Source organism: Nelumbo nucifera, chromosome 4 (genome assembly GCF_055504915.1).
Source record: "Nelumbo nucifera cultivar China Antique chromosome 4, China Antique-T2T, whole genome shotgun sequence".
NCBI lineage: Eukaryota > Viridiplantae > Streptophyta > Magnoliopsida > Proteales > Nelumbonaceae > Nelumbo > Nelumbo nucifera.
This window is the reverse complement of record NC_142652.1, coordinates 20,022,347-20,039,084: the sequence shown is the minus strand read 5'-3', so window position 1 is coordinate 20,039,084 and position 16,738 is coordinate 20,022,347. Positions and strand designations below refer to the sequence as shown.

At 36.9% G+C, this 16,738-nt stretch overlaps 1 protein-coding gene across 17 annotated transcripts; it reads right to left on the bottom strand.

Annotated features, from left to right (window-relative positions):
- Positions 1-4,083: 4,083 nt before the first annotated feature.
- On the bottom strand, positions 4,084-15,969 carry LOC104597972 (Cobalamin biosynthesis CobW-like protein). 17 transcript variants are annotated; one of them, XR_016068685.1, is made up of 13 exons: positions 15,715-15,966; positions 15,279-15,496; positions 12,067-12,181; positions 11,519-11,608; positions 11,148-11,333; positions 10,931-11,050; positions 9,632-9,703; positions 9,203-9,289; positions 8,917-9,027; positions 6,666-6,748; positions 6,506-6,566; positions 6,146-6,242; positions 4,084-4,438 (listed from the first exon to the last, which is right to left on the bottom strand). XR_016068685.1 is itself a non-coding variant. In XM_088886591.1 (12 exons), exons 1-11 carry the CDS (start codon positions 15,877-15,879, stop codon positions 6,512-6,514), a joined length of 1,227 nt encoding a protein of 408 aa, XP_088742717.1. In that variant the 5' UTR covers positions 15,880-15,969; the 3' UTR covers positions 4,084-4,438; positions 6,506-6,511. The 17 variants fall into 17 exon arrangements, 11 of the variants coding, with proteins under 11 accessions (XP_088742717.1, XP_088742714.1, XP_088742715.1 ...); XR_016068686.1 differs by having other exon boundaries at positions 4,381-4,794; XR_016068687.1 differs by having other exon boundaries at positions 6,506-6,745; positions 15,715-15,965.
- Positions 15,970-16,738: the final 769 nt, after the last annotated feature.

Sequence of the window (16,738 nt, the reverse complement as noted above, 5' to 3'; positions counted from 1 at the left end):
TTACTTGTTAAGGTCCATGCTGATTTTTGTTTGTAAATATTGAGCTCTGCTAGGTTTGCTATTATGGGGCTGGTGACAAACTACTTAGGACCTACTCGACCTACCAAACAAGGTTAAAATTTCCTTGGATCAGTGGTGTTTTGAGCAAATTGTATCAGTGTCAACAACGACCACATTCTTCTAAGTAGTATATTGAGTCTATAACCAGCTTCTTTGGATCAACAACAAATTGTACATTTTGAACGTTGACAGAAGTAAAAGTGTACATACCATGTTGGATTGTTGGGTAATTGAATTACCCAATCTGTTGATATGTATATACCTTATGAACATTCATCTGTTTTATTTAGCTTTTTGAGAGGTCAATTTTGAGCATGGAAGCTAAACTTTGCAAGGAAGCACAAGGTATGAAGAATTTGGTCTTAGCATGCACTTGCATTTTTGGAAGATACCTGATACCTCCTAAATCATGTTTTGAAAGTAGCAACCAACTTAAGTCTGTTTGGAAGCATTAATAGGCTTTTCTAAATTACGTGTGCCAACTCCTAATACTTTCTTTCAATTAATTCAAGAAGAGTGTCTCTCTTAAACATCTACCATCCAATCTCTCTTTTTGGATGCAAAACCTTTATTGGAGTAGGATGGCATCACAAACTTGTAAAGACTACGATCATGGACAGACTTCACGCAGCAAGTTTGGCATCGTTACTGCTAACTGCTTAGTATGTTAGACAGAAAGCCCTGACCTGGAACTTTTGCTGACCGAGAAACAAACAGTGTACCAGATACTGAGAGACCTCTCTTCTTCAGAGCTGCACCCACCATGGGCGACTATACTCATTACTCAATGATCAGTTGGCAAGCCGCTAGATCTACTAGTTGGTTGGATAAACTATGATCTGTACCAATTGTATGGTAGAAACAAGACATTAAGTGAAACCCTCAAATAAAAAGGGTAAATTATAGATAGGTACTGTACCCTGTACTTTGGGGGTAGCGGCAGTTAGGTACCCTGAATTTTTAATTGCAACACTTGAGTACCGTGAACTCTCAAAAATAGACATTTGGGTCCATCCATTAGTACTCTGTCAGTTAAACATTACATAATCTAAAAAATGCCCTTCTCATGAATTTTTGAGATCATTCTATGGAGTAAAATCATCACCAAAGAATGCCATCTTTGAAAATTTTGAATCTATTATTTGCTGTCCGTGTGAGAATGCCATCATGGGGAGACATTCGGTTACTGGAAAATGATCTCACAAATACATGAGAGGGGTATTTTTGGCATTATGTAATGTTTAACTGACGGAATACTAATAGATGGACCCAAGTGTCTATTTTTGAAAGTTCAGGGTACTCAAGTGTTGCAATTCAAAGCTCAGGGTACCTATCTGGAGTTCATGTGTGCCTCACAAGGGGGTGCCCCACAAGGGGGTGTCCCACAATGCCCCACAGCACATCCCCACCTTGTATTGGGAACATCTCCCAGTGATGTCTCATCATCTCCAGTACTTGTTATTGGAAGATGTTCCCAATACAAGGTGGGGATGTGCTGTGGAGCATTGTGGGGATGCAAATGTAAATTCACCTATCTGTCACTACCCCCAAATATAGGGTACCTATCTATAATTTACCCGATGAAACCCATTGATATTAAAGTTTGTGGATCAGTTCGAACAACAAAACCAATACAATGAACCAGGATGAGATTGGCTGGGGACGATTTATATTCCAAGCCTGTCCTACCAGCATACACAAGGCAATAATAAACTATATAAAGAGCTGGTGAAATTAAAAGAAAACGATGACAAAGAGATTGGCCTCAACTGAACAAGAACATTGAGAGATTCCACCAAATAATGAATCCCATTAAGACAAACTATCAAGCATTGGCTTCATCCAACAAATCTAGACTGCAGTGCAGGTGAAGAATGTGCATGAAGCTAAGCATTACAGAGAAGGAAGAATAAACATGGTCGCATGGGCAAGCCACGTGCTAGCCATGCCATTCCCCACAAAGGCCATGTCATACCCCCAAATGGAGCTTTTCTACGAGTCCATGTGGATGTGGCCAGCGGATCAGAACTCCTTTTCTACTGCTGCGCATTGTGCCTGCACTTAGAGAAGAAAAATAATGGAGGACAGATGTAGATGGTGTCTATCCCAGATGGGTTGGCGCCGGTAGAAAGATCAGAATGACCTGGAGAAGTTATCCCATACGATTTTCTGAATGATGCTTGAGAAGCTGGAGGAACTGTTTTTAAAAGGATCAATGAAGTGGAACATTGCACAGTGCCGGAAGTTAATCTGTCCCCAAGTGCTCAATGAGGACATTTGATAATGACCAAAGTGGTTGAATCAAGCAAGTCATTAAGTAGGTTGGATTCCTTATTAGCTGAATGGCATGTTAGGTTGATTATGCTCATTTTGTCCACCAATATACAAAGCAATCAGCCCTTCAATTCAGTCCCTTTTGGATAGGGATGGGCCCTGTGCTGGCCAGTTCTTTAACGAGACTCCAGATCTCTTATCCACAAGAATTCTACCCACAAAACACTACAGCCATGCATTGGGAACTTCTCCCATGCAAAATAATAACATAAAAGTGCAGTACATATTCCCCATCTGTGGCTGCAATATCAAGTGGTAAGTGGGGGTAGAAAATCGAGTTGCCTTAACGACAGCTACATGTAATATTCAGAAGGCGAGCTTGGGTCTGAAGAACTCGGATGAAAATGGAATTTTCCCAAGGAAGATATTAAAGAAAAAAAAATGATGTATTGATAAAATAATTAAAAAAATAGGGAAAAAAGTTATGCAAATTTCCAAGCGACTCAGAGATTAGAGGGGGTCTGAAACTCAAGGACATGGCTATGAAGAGTGTTAAAGAATCTGGGTCTTTTAAAAATCTGAAAGATTTTGTTCAGAGCACCGGGGAATAACATTCTACGGCAAGATCAGGTGAGAAAGGAAGACATGATAAGAGAGATCCCGATGTAAAAGCCTTATTTTATGGACAGCAAGGTCAGGTGAGATTTACCAATAGGGGAAAGAAGAGGGATACAAAATTGACCTATGCTTTAACTCAGCAAAAGGCCCAATAGATATCCCACTAACAATCACAAATGAGCGGAAACCCCGAATGATACATTCACTCAAGTTGCTAATGATCTAACTTCTCTATCATGGGGATTTATCAATAATATCACTATTTTAAGGTGAAAAATAAATGATGCAATATTGGGTCAATCTCAAAACACCCCACAGTGCTCTAAATGATTCACCTGGTTTTTTGTGCTTGTTCTGTTCGGAGCACAACCAACAAATGAAGAACCCATACATACCTAAAACCAAGGTCCAAAAAAGAAGCATTAGAGAGTTTTATACATGTAGGGTTCTTTTATGCTTGGCACTTCAATACTTCATCCCTATTACTTAAATTTAAGAATATAATACTGTGGATGGTTTTTGCACTTCAAAATAACTGGAGAGAGTTGGTTAAAGGATCTTGGGAATCAATTGTCCAAGCTCTATAATTTTCCTTTCCCTCAATATGAAATAAGTCCAATAACTAAGCATCTTTGCATGCATGGTGCTCTTCTACTCAACAACCTAGAGCCTAGAGGGAAAAAAAATAGAAAGAAAAAGGCCTTGTGAAGGTTAAAACACCCATGAAGATGCAATGTTAATAGAAACTCTTGTTGAAGGCCAAAGTTGAGCCCAATTAGTAATTCAATGTTCAGTTTGGTTGCTTTTTGGGGCTACATGAAGTTAGTTGGACCTAATTTTGAAACAACCCCGTGTATTCATGGCAAAAGGAAGAGAAAGGCTATAGCAACTGATAGTAGTGATTCTTGGGACATCAAAAAGTGGAAAGAAATGCTAGAATGGAATCAAGCCATGTCCTGAATACAAGTCATCCTTGTGTCACGGATACGGGTATATTGTTTATGAACCACTGATCTGTACCGCATATATTCTTTTGAACAATGAAATAACAGTCAATACATGCCTGATTCCAACTGTTTCTTCAGTTTCTATATATGGTTGCCAATTCCCATTGCTCCCTCACCAAAAAAAAGTCATTAACACAATATAACCCATTTCTGCACAGTAATGTACTGATATTGTATTTGAATATTGTTATACATACTGTAAAAACCTTTAGTTCCATTTTCTGGGACCTCTGGACCAGTATCAGTGTAATGTAGTTCATCAGCCCAGCCTTCAGGCTAGCATCCAACAAAGGGTGGCCAAAAATTCATGGAAATCATTGTCCCAACATGAGCCATAGGAAAACAAACTATACAAGTCATTCTACAAAAAAAAAAGTTGATTCTGTTTTGTGGATTCTTTTAAACAAAAGTTATGTGATAATTCTGATAAACCATTCCAAGATCAGTTTCAACCTTCCTCCAAGCAGCATCATTCCAACCTAAAATTCAACCACAATTAGATCCATACTGAGAAAATGTAACCACTTTGTAAAAGAATGCAACAAGGGCAGGGAAGAAATGAAATAATGGGAAAACCATATCCTTACATGCATGCAATGCTTATCTAGAATATGGGGAGAATGCCTGTTCTGGGAGAATCTGGACTTGTGGGTCCACAACCCTAGCTGCCACTGGGCAAGCTCTAAAGTACCATGTGACTGAAAGATCACCTTCATATGATCAATATTCTAGGTAAGAAAATCCAGAGGTACATTTGGTATTTGGATTTTCTTGTTTTTTTTTTTTTCCTGAGTAGATTTAGCAAATTTCTTGGAGTTGATTGTCTTTCTTCCAGCTGCAAAAGTAGTTAACCTAGAATAAATTGTTTTACTATTTAATAGTAATTCTTGAATTCACTACTTAAAGCAATTCCTGAAATTATGTTAAATCATGATTTACTACTTGAAAGTTCTCATTTGTTCAATGTGTTTGCAAATCCCATCTATAAACAAGGGCACTTGTGCAAAAGGAAAGATCCACACTTTTGATTAATTCATTAAAGAGATGGATGTCTCTCATCTCTCCTTATCTTTCCTCAAGTTTGTATTATGTGTATAAAGGAGGTGAAACCAGCTCTATATTCATTCATCAACTGCCAGGTAACAAGTAGGTTGTGGCATTTCTGTTCAGGCCTTAATTGGTGTGGCCTGGGAAGAGGGAAACAATCAGGTGACAAGTAGTCAGCCTATTGCAACAGTGGATACATGTTGATTTAGGCACCAAACGAAAGCTTATCAGAAGGAAACTATACATGATCTCATGTGGAGGGCCTCAGAAGAGGGAAATAATCAGGTACTTGAAGGTGGCAGTGCCTCCTTTGAAGCTTTAAGAAGCCACATTCTTTTCTAATCAGTTCTTAAGCATTGACCACCAAGAAGTTTAAAAGCATTTCCCTCAACAACCTTCAAATATATCTAATAGAGATTCTTCATTCAACTCTAAACTCTTCACCCTACTCCACCAAGGGCTCCTATACTTCCATGAAGGGGTGCAATTGAATTGAGCTTTAGTTGAACAGTTCAGGCTCGAGTTTGAATTGATTAGGCTCAATTCTAATTGAGTTTGAACCAATAAAAAGTTTGCTTGAAAGCTCGCAAGCCTGGCTCGAATAATATATTAGTTTTTCAAGATGAACTCAAACTTGAACTTGAACATTCTTACTGGTTCAAGAATTGCAAAGCATCTTCAACCTCTAGTACTAGCAATGGTTGGTGATTCCATTGATGCTATTACGTGGGCAAATAAGATGGGTTCTAGGCCATAGAAGATGGCATATTATCTCAATGAGATTATAGCATTTTAAATTCCTTTCCAACTATTCTGCATTGGATTCCTAGAGGTCTTAACTCAGAAGCTGATAGTCTTGCTAGGAAGTAGGAATGGTGTGGGAAGGGGTCTTTTTGTATAGCAAATATTATTTGTTCATCATTTCTAGTCTTTTGGTTTAATGATTGGGTTGCATTAGCTCTTTTTGTACATGTCTTTTTCTCTAATGATTTTGTTACTTTTCTTAAAAAAAATGGTGCATCCATCTCTCTCTCTCTCTCAGTTATAATTCTTTATTGTTACTTTTTGGTATCTTAACACTGGAATGTTATCACCAAGCTACAAACATAGAAGCCATGAGCTAGCAATTTGAGACTGACCTGCAATGACTAATATCACGAAAGCACATCAAGATAACACTTGGGCTGGGATGCCATGTGCTACCAATATGGTGATGGCTGAAGTCATACTAGTAATCTGATATGAAGCAACAGTTAGATTTAAGTTAATTTTGGAGGAAAAAGGACAATTAGTCAAGTTCTTGCTGACTTCAGCTAAATTTTATTTTACTATTTTTCTCATTGGTAGCATAAATTTTCTAAAGCACAATAGAAAGGGAAATAAAATACAAAGTTTCCTCTAGTGAAGGACCTGAACTCAAATCTTATAGTCAAAGCAACCAAAAAATGTAAAGACAGAAAATATCTACAAAGACATAAATTTGTGAACAAAGAAATTACCAGTGGTTAAACGCAAGCTCTGAAAGAATTCCTGAGAATGTCCTCATCTAGATTCCGACCTGCAACCATTGAAACAGATTCAGAATACAGTCTTTCAACGGAACCTCCATGTAAGCTCAAAGATCAAAATGAAATGTTGTCCAAGTCTTGAGATCTTCCTATGAACACAATCTTGTTCACTTGGTTCTCTTCCTGCTGCCATCTACGAGCTGGAACAATCTCATATATCTCTCGCACAGCCTGCTTTAAACATTAAGATAATAAAATTTGTGTCATCCACTTTGTGCAACATAATAAGCTTATCCACTTTGTGCAACATAATAAAATTTCTGTCTGTGTTTAGAATTCCTGAGAGAGTATGTAGGATTTTGGAGAAGTTAATGAGGGATTTCTTATGGGAACCAGGGGAGGAGAAAAGGGACCATAGAGTTAGGTGGGACTTGGTTACAAAAGCCAAAAGTGATGGTGGTCTGGGTGTGGATAACTTAAGGAAGAAGAATGAAGCTCTTTTGGGTAAATGGTTATGGAGATTGAATAAAGAAAGGGAGAACTTGTGGGCTAAAATAATCTTAAGTATTCATGGGCAAGAGGCAGACAGCTGGGACACAGGGATCTCATCTAGGGCTAAAATAATCTTTAGTATTCATGACCCCTCTAGAGTGGACAGTAGATTGTGGTCTCTTGTTCTGTCGGGTATTTTCTCTTGCTCTTCTTTCTTCAAAGAATTAACACAGTCCAATCCGATCATTGGTTCTCCCTTCCCAGTCTCAGAAATTTGGGGTAGACCAATCCCTCCTAGAGTAGGTGCCTTTTGCTGGGAAGCTATCCTAGAAAAATGTAACACTTGTGACCTAATTCAAAAGAAAAGGCCTAATTGGTGTTTATCCCCACACTGGTGTATTTTATGTAAGAAGAATGGTGAGAGCTGTTATCACCCCCCCCCCCCTCCAAGTGTGCAGAGCCTATTTAGTACTACATTAGTGAGGGGTTTAAAAAAGAGAGGTAAACTCCTGTGGAGATGTGCTAGAGCAGCTGTTTGCTGGAGTGTGTGGGAGGAAAGAAATCAAAGAACTTTTAATGAGAAAGAAAAAAGCAGGGAAGCCATCATTGAGCTAATATATGTTAGGGTGGTTCGTTGGGTCAAGTCTATGAAGATATCTGAAGGTTGCTCAGTAGGAGACATCATTCAAAAGTGGGAAGAAGTGGCTCGGTCTGCTCCCTTGACTTCTTCTCCCAGTCCAGCTTGGACTCCACCAGAATTGGGATACATTAAATTGAACTTTGATGGTAGCAGTGAAGGAAATCCAGGTCATTCAGGCATAGGTGGAGTTTTCCGGGATGAAGAAGGTCGAATTATTGTCATGTTCTCAGCACCTATAGGTTGGGGGGATTCATTAAGAGCTTAAATTTTGGTAGCTTTGGAAGGGATCAAAAGAGCCAAGCAGTTGAAAATCAGAAATCTGTTCGTGGAAGGAGATTCAAGGCCGACAGTTAACTGGTTGCAGGAGGAAGATTCTAATATGTGGAAGTTCTCAAATGAAAAAAAAAAAGAAGCAAATCAACCAGATTACTTGAAACATGCAAATTCAGGTTCAGTGGGCCAAAAGGTGTGCCAATTCTCTAGCAGATTTTTTGGCCAAACAAGGGGTGGGAAGAGCAAATCTTTTTTGGGCTGTATTGTAATATGATCCTTATTGTTAGGGAGGGTTAAGTGTTTTTACCCCTCCCTTATACTGTATCCTTCTTTGATTTATGTTAATAAAAGTTACTGTTATTGATCAAAAAAAAAAAAAAGAAAGTAGTCTAGTATGTAAGATACCCCCAACCAACCATCACCAAAAATAAAAAAGGAAAGGAAAAATGAAAAGAGAAAAGGGTATATGGGTTGGTTTATGGTTCATGTTTAATACTTGGGTCTTTTCAGACATAAAGGTTAATCTATTAGGGTAATTGAGTTTACAATTGACATATTATTTGAGTTCAGATTGTAGGGTATTTTTATTCCGAGTCATAAAGTGTGTTTCTATTCTGAGTCATGGGCTACCCTTAGCCATTGGGTTTTCCATTTACAATACTTTTATGGTCTGTTTTGATCTGATACCATGTCAAATTAGCTTAGTAAATCACAAGAAAGAAGACAAGGAGAATCAAAGTAGAGTAGGAAAAAGATACTCGTAATGTGATTTGACACCTCAAAATACATGCATATTGGAAAATACAAAAATACCATCTTACAGCTAACATCAAAGCAAGCACAACATGGAGGATGGGGGGGTGGGGACACAATAGTTACATTCTTAGCCAGGAATTTCAGAATGAAGAGACAATTGTAGCGTTTGCCCACTGGTTGAATGTTTATAACAGGAAGCAGAAAAAGTGAAACAAAAATATTAGTCAAGAACAAAGCTGACCTGTATAGTATGAAGTTCATCTGAATTTTGGACACTTAGAACCCCTTTGCAACGATAGATATCCATGCTATGTTTTTTCTCCCAAAGAATATCCTCAAGCCATGAATGTACCTGGAAAAAAGGGAATCTAAATCAAGCACATCAACCTTTGTTATTCTATAGGAAAAAAGGTGAGTTGTCCATATTAATGATTAGCCTTCTTAAAATAGTTTTTTCTCTTTTTCTGATGACAAAAGAAATAAGGGTGCAACTTTGGTGGGCCCAACTTAAGCCTAGAGTGACCTACCCCAATTTGGAGTTTGTCCCATGTGATAAGATGGTCATAAGGCTGGCAATGTTGCATAGTGAAGAGTGCCAGGCAATCAAGAAACAACTGTCCAAAAAATGAGTGTAGCAGAAGTACAAATATGTAGATGAGTGGGAAAACTCGAAAGAATAGGATCAGAAATTAACTTATACAAAAGCACCTAGGAGTAGATCCAATAAGTGATAAAATGAGGGAAGCAGACTAAGATAGTTTGGTCATGTGACATGTGTAGAGAAGGCCATCTATAGCATCCATGAGAAGAAGTAATTTGTTACAAGTTGAAGGGCTATAAAATCTAGGGGCAGACCAAGAAGGGCATGAGTTTAAGTGGTGAGAAATGATTTAAGGGTCCATAATTTAACAATGGATATGACAATGAACAGAGTGCAATGGTGGAACAAGACTCACATAGCCGATCCCATATAGTTGGGAGTTCAGACAAGACTTAGTTGAATTGAGTTGAATTTGAAGTTCTCCTTGCTGGGCTTCAAAATAAAGTGGTTAAGGGGTGAAATAGAGTAACATATAAGAGTTTCTAATCTCTAAATTAGACTGATTGACTAGGATTTAGAAAGAAACTAAATGGCTCTATTAAGGCCACCAGCAAAATTAACGATCATGTATCATAAAATCCGGGGGGGGGGGGGTATGGAATTCTCAAATAACAGAAAGCTAGGAGAATAGGCAAAGAAACTATAACTGAAATAAGGGATTCAAGTGCAGTGACATCTAAAAGATCAGACCACTTAGGTCACCATGCTAAGCATCAGACTAGATGACTAAAACAGAAAGCTTCAAAAGATTTATCTTGCCAAAATATGTTACATTACAATGTAAGTCCATATAAGTGGGCTAATTCAATGTTCAATAATAAACTTTTCATTGCTAATAAAAGTAAAAGGTACTTAGACTTCAGTTGACCTTAAGACAAACACAAGAATTACTTTCTAAAAGCTGGTTCATTCCTATTAGATTTAAGATTGGACTAAGATTCAAAGGAATCAAAATATAAAGTGATTAACAACACAAGGACTTCTAGAACAAAATTAGAGAGTACCTAAAACTCCAAAGAGACTAAATATATAAGATAATGAAGGGCACATGAACAAAAAATATACACACCTAAAATTCTAAAACCCAACAACAAAATTAGAAAGCAGTCTACACTAGTTACCACACAGAGAATATTCAAGTTACCAGAAAGAAGGATTTCCATCAAAGATTGGACTGACATCCATATTATAGAATCACCTTTCTAATGATACCGAAGTTAAGATGAGGGAGCACTTTTTTGTATAGAAAACTGCAGCTGCAAGTAGAGTGATAGAACTGAAGCTCAAACCTACTGGATAGATAATGTATCTATCCAACAGAAAATAAATTTTATTTTATTTTTTGCTTTTTAACAGAATATAAACTATATATATATATTTTAACAGAATATAAACTATTATATGGTGGTTTTGCATTTATTTCTCCCTTTTTATATCTGTTGTTTGGGTACTCCTGATAAAAGGTCCTCTACTGTATTTTTCTTTATGTCCTTTCTAGAATTAACGTCATTATGAATGAATTTAATATTAAGATTGAATCAAACAGAGAGTGTTGGTGCTTAAGTGATGAAGAAAGAACCATCCACCAGTGCATCAACATACGTTCACTAATAGCACAACCAAAATGGTAGCCTTTGAATGAAAGTATACACACCTTCTGGAGGTTAACCTTTTCCTGATTATAAATGCACAAGGTTCGCACGCTACTCTCATGACTATCTTTTGTAGATAGAGATTGACTTTCTTTCAAAAGAGCTTCCAAGTGAGAAGTGTGCTGGTAAGGGAATACTGAACTTTGTTAACTGAATGGAAATTCTGACTGACATAGAAAAGATACCCAAGGGTGATAGACGAGAATATCTTTGACTAACCATGGCATCATAGGCTCGGCAGTCAAGTATCTTAGACAAGTCAACTTGGCAACGGACAGAGTGAATGATAGTAGCAAGAGAATTAATGTTATGAATCTCCTTTTCCAGTTCCTGCAGAACATCAGCATTTGTTGGTGCTGAGCCCTCAGAAGAGACCAGATCAACCTTATTAAGAATTACCACATCCTATAAAGATAGAACTTGTCAGAATCTCCAATGTTCATGTCCAATATGGCAACAAAAACACTTGGTGAAAAAAGTTCACAAGCAAAGAATTGACAATCAGCTTAAATGGACTGCCAGTTGGCTTAAGGATAGAAGGATTCATACACATAATTTCAGCCATGCTGAACAAATTTTGAGATAGTTACCGCAAATGCTATTTGAAGATATGCTTCGGGAAATGAAGAAGAATCGTGATGCTCATAAAGTTGATGCCGGAGGTTTTTTGCATCCACAACCTATTTGAATAGCAGACATTAAAAAACAAAACATGTTAAATAGAAATGGAAGAAAAGATGAACCATAAATTATAATGCATTGAAAAGAAAAGATGGCAATATCATGGAAAAAACAAGAAAAAGAACCATGAAAGTGTGTTATGCAAGTGATAAGACCACAACTGAGTTTCCATATAGTTAACAACTAAGAAAAACACAATACTCAACAAAGAAATAGAAGATAGCATATCAACTACGGAAGAACCTAAAGAATAATATATAAACCCTAGAAATAAAATGGGTAATCTTCGGTAAGAAGCTCACTAGTTGCAATGATCATTCAATAAAGATAGCATTGGCAGATTACAAACTTGTAATCTTATTATAAATGCAGTTTACTTGAAATTAAAAGGATTTGGATATTTTGAATCATGAAAATATAATAACAAGAGTAAAATTCATGGTAAAAGGAAATTAACTGTAATAATACAATCAAGTTTGACTGATGCTTCTAGCTGATCATCCAACCAAAGAACAGAAGCAAGAGGAGCAGGATTTGCCAATCCGGTGGTCTCCAGCAATATGTGATCAAGTCTATTGACAACAATAACAACAGATTAGAAAATAATTAACTTCAACAAAAAAATCAAAATAAGCAGCATAGTGCTGTGGAAATAATCATGCAAAAAATTCAACTACATGTATATCTTTCATTGAATCTAAAAAGCTTTGCAGAAAATGCAAGAAGTTTGCTCATTGCAATAGATATGTGTACATACGGTTCTTGGTCTTTACTAGACAAGAATTGGGAACCATGACATTAACCTATAGTAGCACATTCAAAGTTCATGAAAACACATGACTGTGGCATTCCATTAACAATTGGAGGCAGTTCAAATGTATAATGGGTACCACTTTTCCACATTTGGGGTGAGGTACATTGACCAAGGCAATAAACCAAACAGCTGCTACAAAGCAGTTCAGACAAATGCCTTTGATATGGAACTCAGAATAGGTCTTGAAGTGAAAGATCTTTTTAAGAATGCAAAAGTTATCGTCCATTTCTATTAGATAAAAAGAGGTGATTGCAACAATGAACTTGTTAGAGAGCAGAACAGAAGTGTGACAAGTTCATAGTAAGATAATTGATCAGTTGGCCAATTCTTAGGGAAAAGGTCTTCTTCAACATCCTTTGGGTAAAACCAGACAATGGAATTTTTGCAAATGCAAAAATTGAGACCTTCTTCTGCTTGTGTTGTTGAAGAAAACGACAGCACTGCTACCATGGCAATCTCCTGGAGTTGCTTGAACTTCCCCCAGAGTTGAGACCGACCTCCTAGTAGACTTGACTGAGCCAATAAACAAAATAGGATTGACATTATCATGACAAGAGCAATTGGTGGCCTGATCAACTCTTCCCTGTTATAGGGTCAAAATAACACAACAGAGAGACATGAAAACAATTGTTGGTTCAGTTGCCATGAAAATTTCAAGTCAGATCACAAGTTAAAATGCAGTAGTTACTCCTCATGGAAAGAAGGGGAAGTTGGGGATGGCGGCTCCTAGACCTTGATAGATCTGAAAATTACTGGTATTAATCATGCAACAACCAATCGAAGTGCTCATTGATTCAGGCGGAATCCATAATTTAATGGCGTCTCCTTCTCTTTTTATGGGGAAAATGATTAGTGGTCGGTAGTTAGAATGTTGGTGGGATTCCATCCCATGTCTGAATCTCAACAAAATTTCCTAAGCTAGGTGGTACCTTTGAAGCTAACTTTTTCTGACAAAAATGTTTTAAATTGGGGATGTAACAGATAATAATTATAGTCACTGTTTTGGTGAAGAATGTTAGGTAAACGCTGCAGTTCAGGGAATTCAATTTGGAAAGTGGACTCCAAAGTAATATGTTCATAAAAGGAAAAGTGGACTCTGACGTAAGAATTAATCATCTTTTATTTGGAATTAAAAATTCTAAATATAATTAAACAATCCACCAAATGAGATGTAATAGCTGTATAACTAGAACCTTGCAGCTCTAGCTTCTACATCACAGCCAAGAAATACCCAATCACTGGTTAAAGAAACTAATGGTTGTAATGGAAGCACATAAACAAAGTTTGCAAAATCAAATGCAGTTCAGTCATTGCTTGAAATATCATTAGTTGACCAAGCAAACATGAGACAAGCAATTGAAATGCAAACACAAAAACCACTGACACTATAAAATTACAAATTTCATAAGAGAGAACCTTTTTTTTTTACTTTATAACAAAGCTTTGCCAATTGTAATAAGTAGATAATTTTTTGGACAATCACTCTATACCTGTATATAACTACCTACAGCTATTTATAGTAGAACATCAACAATAAATAAAAAGATACTCCTAAATGCTCTATTTTCTACTTCCTCTACAGCTGGAAAGTAGCAACTAGTACTTATTTTGTGGTCCAACCAAAACTGAAAGCAAATTTCAAAAAAACTAGAGGCAATTTTCAATTCCTGATTCAAAACAAAAGGGGTTATTACTCTCTTTTTATTATTTACAAGCTCAGGAATTAAAAAAAAAAGTTATTTACAGGCTTACTACTTCCATTTTTATAGGAAACGGTAACTTGCTACTTCATAACAATAACAACAAGAAAGTAATTTTGTACTTCCATTTTTATTATTCTGCAAAGTAAACCTCCAGGGTGGAATACTTCCTAACAAGTAGTTCTAACAACCTTGTGACTCAAGCAGATTTTGTAAATAATGATTAATAATAAAATAGGCTTCCTTGAGCTCCAATAAATCAATCATCCCAGCTTCTAACTCTTTGGTTGGGTTGCTGTCCTTTTCAGCCATTTCTCTACCATTGATGCAATCCACTTTTCATATTTCATGAAACACTAGAATAGTGACCATTTTTTATAGGAAACGGTAACTTTCATTATATCTATAAAAAAATGGTAACTTTCATTAAAGTGATTAAAAGAGCACATCTGTCACCACCCTAAGGATGGCTAAAGAGACCAGTAGCATAATCAGTCTACAAGAAAGCCCAAAATAAAGTCCCCCTATTTACTCTTTGCTTAGCTAGAGCAGAATCGTGACCATTTTGAACAATATGTGTGGCAAGTACCATCTTCATTCTTTTACCAGGTAGGTCATAGGGACTGGAACTTTTTGATTTACAAACAGAACATGTAGTCCTTTTATCACAAATGAATGGTACAGCCAAATCATTTTTAGGACTCAAGGCTTATTGGCACACATCCTGAACCTGACTGCTCAACACTCCTAATCACCAACTAAGAACGAGCTTAATAGAAGCTCAGAAGCACCCCTGCCAATCGAAAATGTCCATGGCCACAGCCCATACAAGCCGAGCAAAAGGGCAATGAAGGAGAACATGGTTTACGTATTTAGGTTCTGCCTTGCATAGCACACATCAGTCATTGTCAATGACTATCCCTTGATTTAACAATTTGTCAGCGGTCAAGCACTTCTCAAGCACAGCAGTACAGTTTAATTACAATAGAAAACCAACTTAATATATGGGAAGTTGTCCCTCTCTGAGATGGTTTCTTGGGTGTACTTTTCTTTTTCATTTCCACACTATTCATGTTAAATTTTATGTAACTTCAGAACAACCTAATACCAGTTTATGTACTTGATGGGGGAGCGGGAAGAGAAAACAGTTATCACCTCTCCTTTCTCTGAACGAGCTGCTCCAATGCTTGCACCAGACTATGCTTGACAGTGCAGCAAATGCAACCATTTGCGAGCTCTACCCATTCCTCGACAAGTGTGCCACCGTCTCCCTCGTTTATCATCGCCCTTTCCACTCCAATCTCCTCACCGAACTCATTTAAGATAACAGCAATCTTCTTGCCGTGTTGGGAATTCAAGATGAAATTAACTAGCTGACAGTTCGACATCGATGTGCAAGTTGAATCAGTGGCCAACATGAAAATCGGATTGCTTCCTCAAGATAAGAACAACCAACAGTACAGAAGAATTCACACCCACAGCTTCTTGCAGTCATGCATTGGTTGACTACTCGAGATAACATTTCTTTATCCGAAGCAAACGATTAATAGTAAAGGTGGAACGAGAAAGACTATTGCAGAGATGGACTTACAGTTGATTTTCCGGCGCCAAGATAACCTGTGATAACGGTCACGCCCACCGAATCTTCATCGGCTGATCTTCGATTTTCGGGTTTTCCAGTGAATTCTGATGCGTTTGGCTCAGAAATTCGATCAACCTCAACTGCAAGTGGTGGAATTTCATCGTCGTCTTCCATGGTAGAGCGCTGTCGACCAGAAGAAAGTTTGAAGTTTTAACTAAACAAAAGAATAGCAAAGCTACTCTCAGCCGAAAACCCTCTCGCGGGGTGTCTCGGGTTCGGCTGCAACTTGGCCCCCGGGGTTGTCAATTGGACAGGATTTGGTCCAACCGATCCAATCCTATGGGTCCATTTACAAATCGATCGTACCCAGTTCAGTCCGAAACCCGAAATCCAGACAAACCGAATCCAAACCGGTCCAATTAAAATGTAAATGAACTTATTATATAACCCCCCCCCCCCAAAAAAAAAACAAAAAATTAAAACAACTAGCAAAGTTTTTTCTTTTTTCTTTTTTCTTTAGATCATGAAGGGCTGTAATCGGATCGGATGCAGCAAATTCCATTGGATTTGGATTTAATCCAATCGCTTTAATTTTTAATAATACAAAAAATAAAATTTTAATTATTTTTCAACTTTTATACATAATAAATTAATGTAAATATACATACTAAATTTATTATATATATAATAAAAATATATTTTTCATAATTTTAAATATAATTACATAAAATTTATATTAAAATAAATAAATATTATAATATAATCATATTCGGATTTTAGTTGGATCTATGGATACTAACGGATCAGATTGGATTCAAATCAGAGTATATCTGAATCTGATCTGATAAACTATAGATTTAATCGAATCTCACAAACATTGATTTGAATTCAAATCTAATAAGGATGTTGGATAATCGAATCTAATCCGATCTGATTTAATTTTTTAAAAATTTTATTAATTATTAAAAAGAAAAGAAAAATATAAAAGTTTAAATAAAGGGAAAATACAAGTATTTTTTAACTATTTCATCAT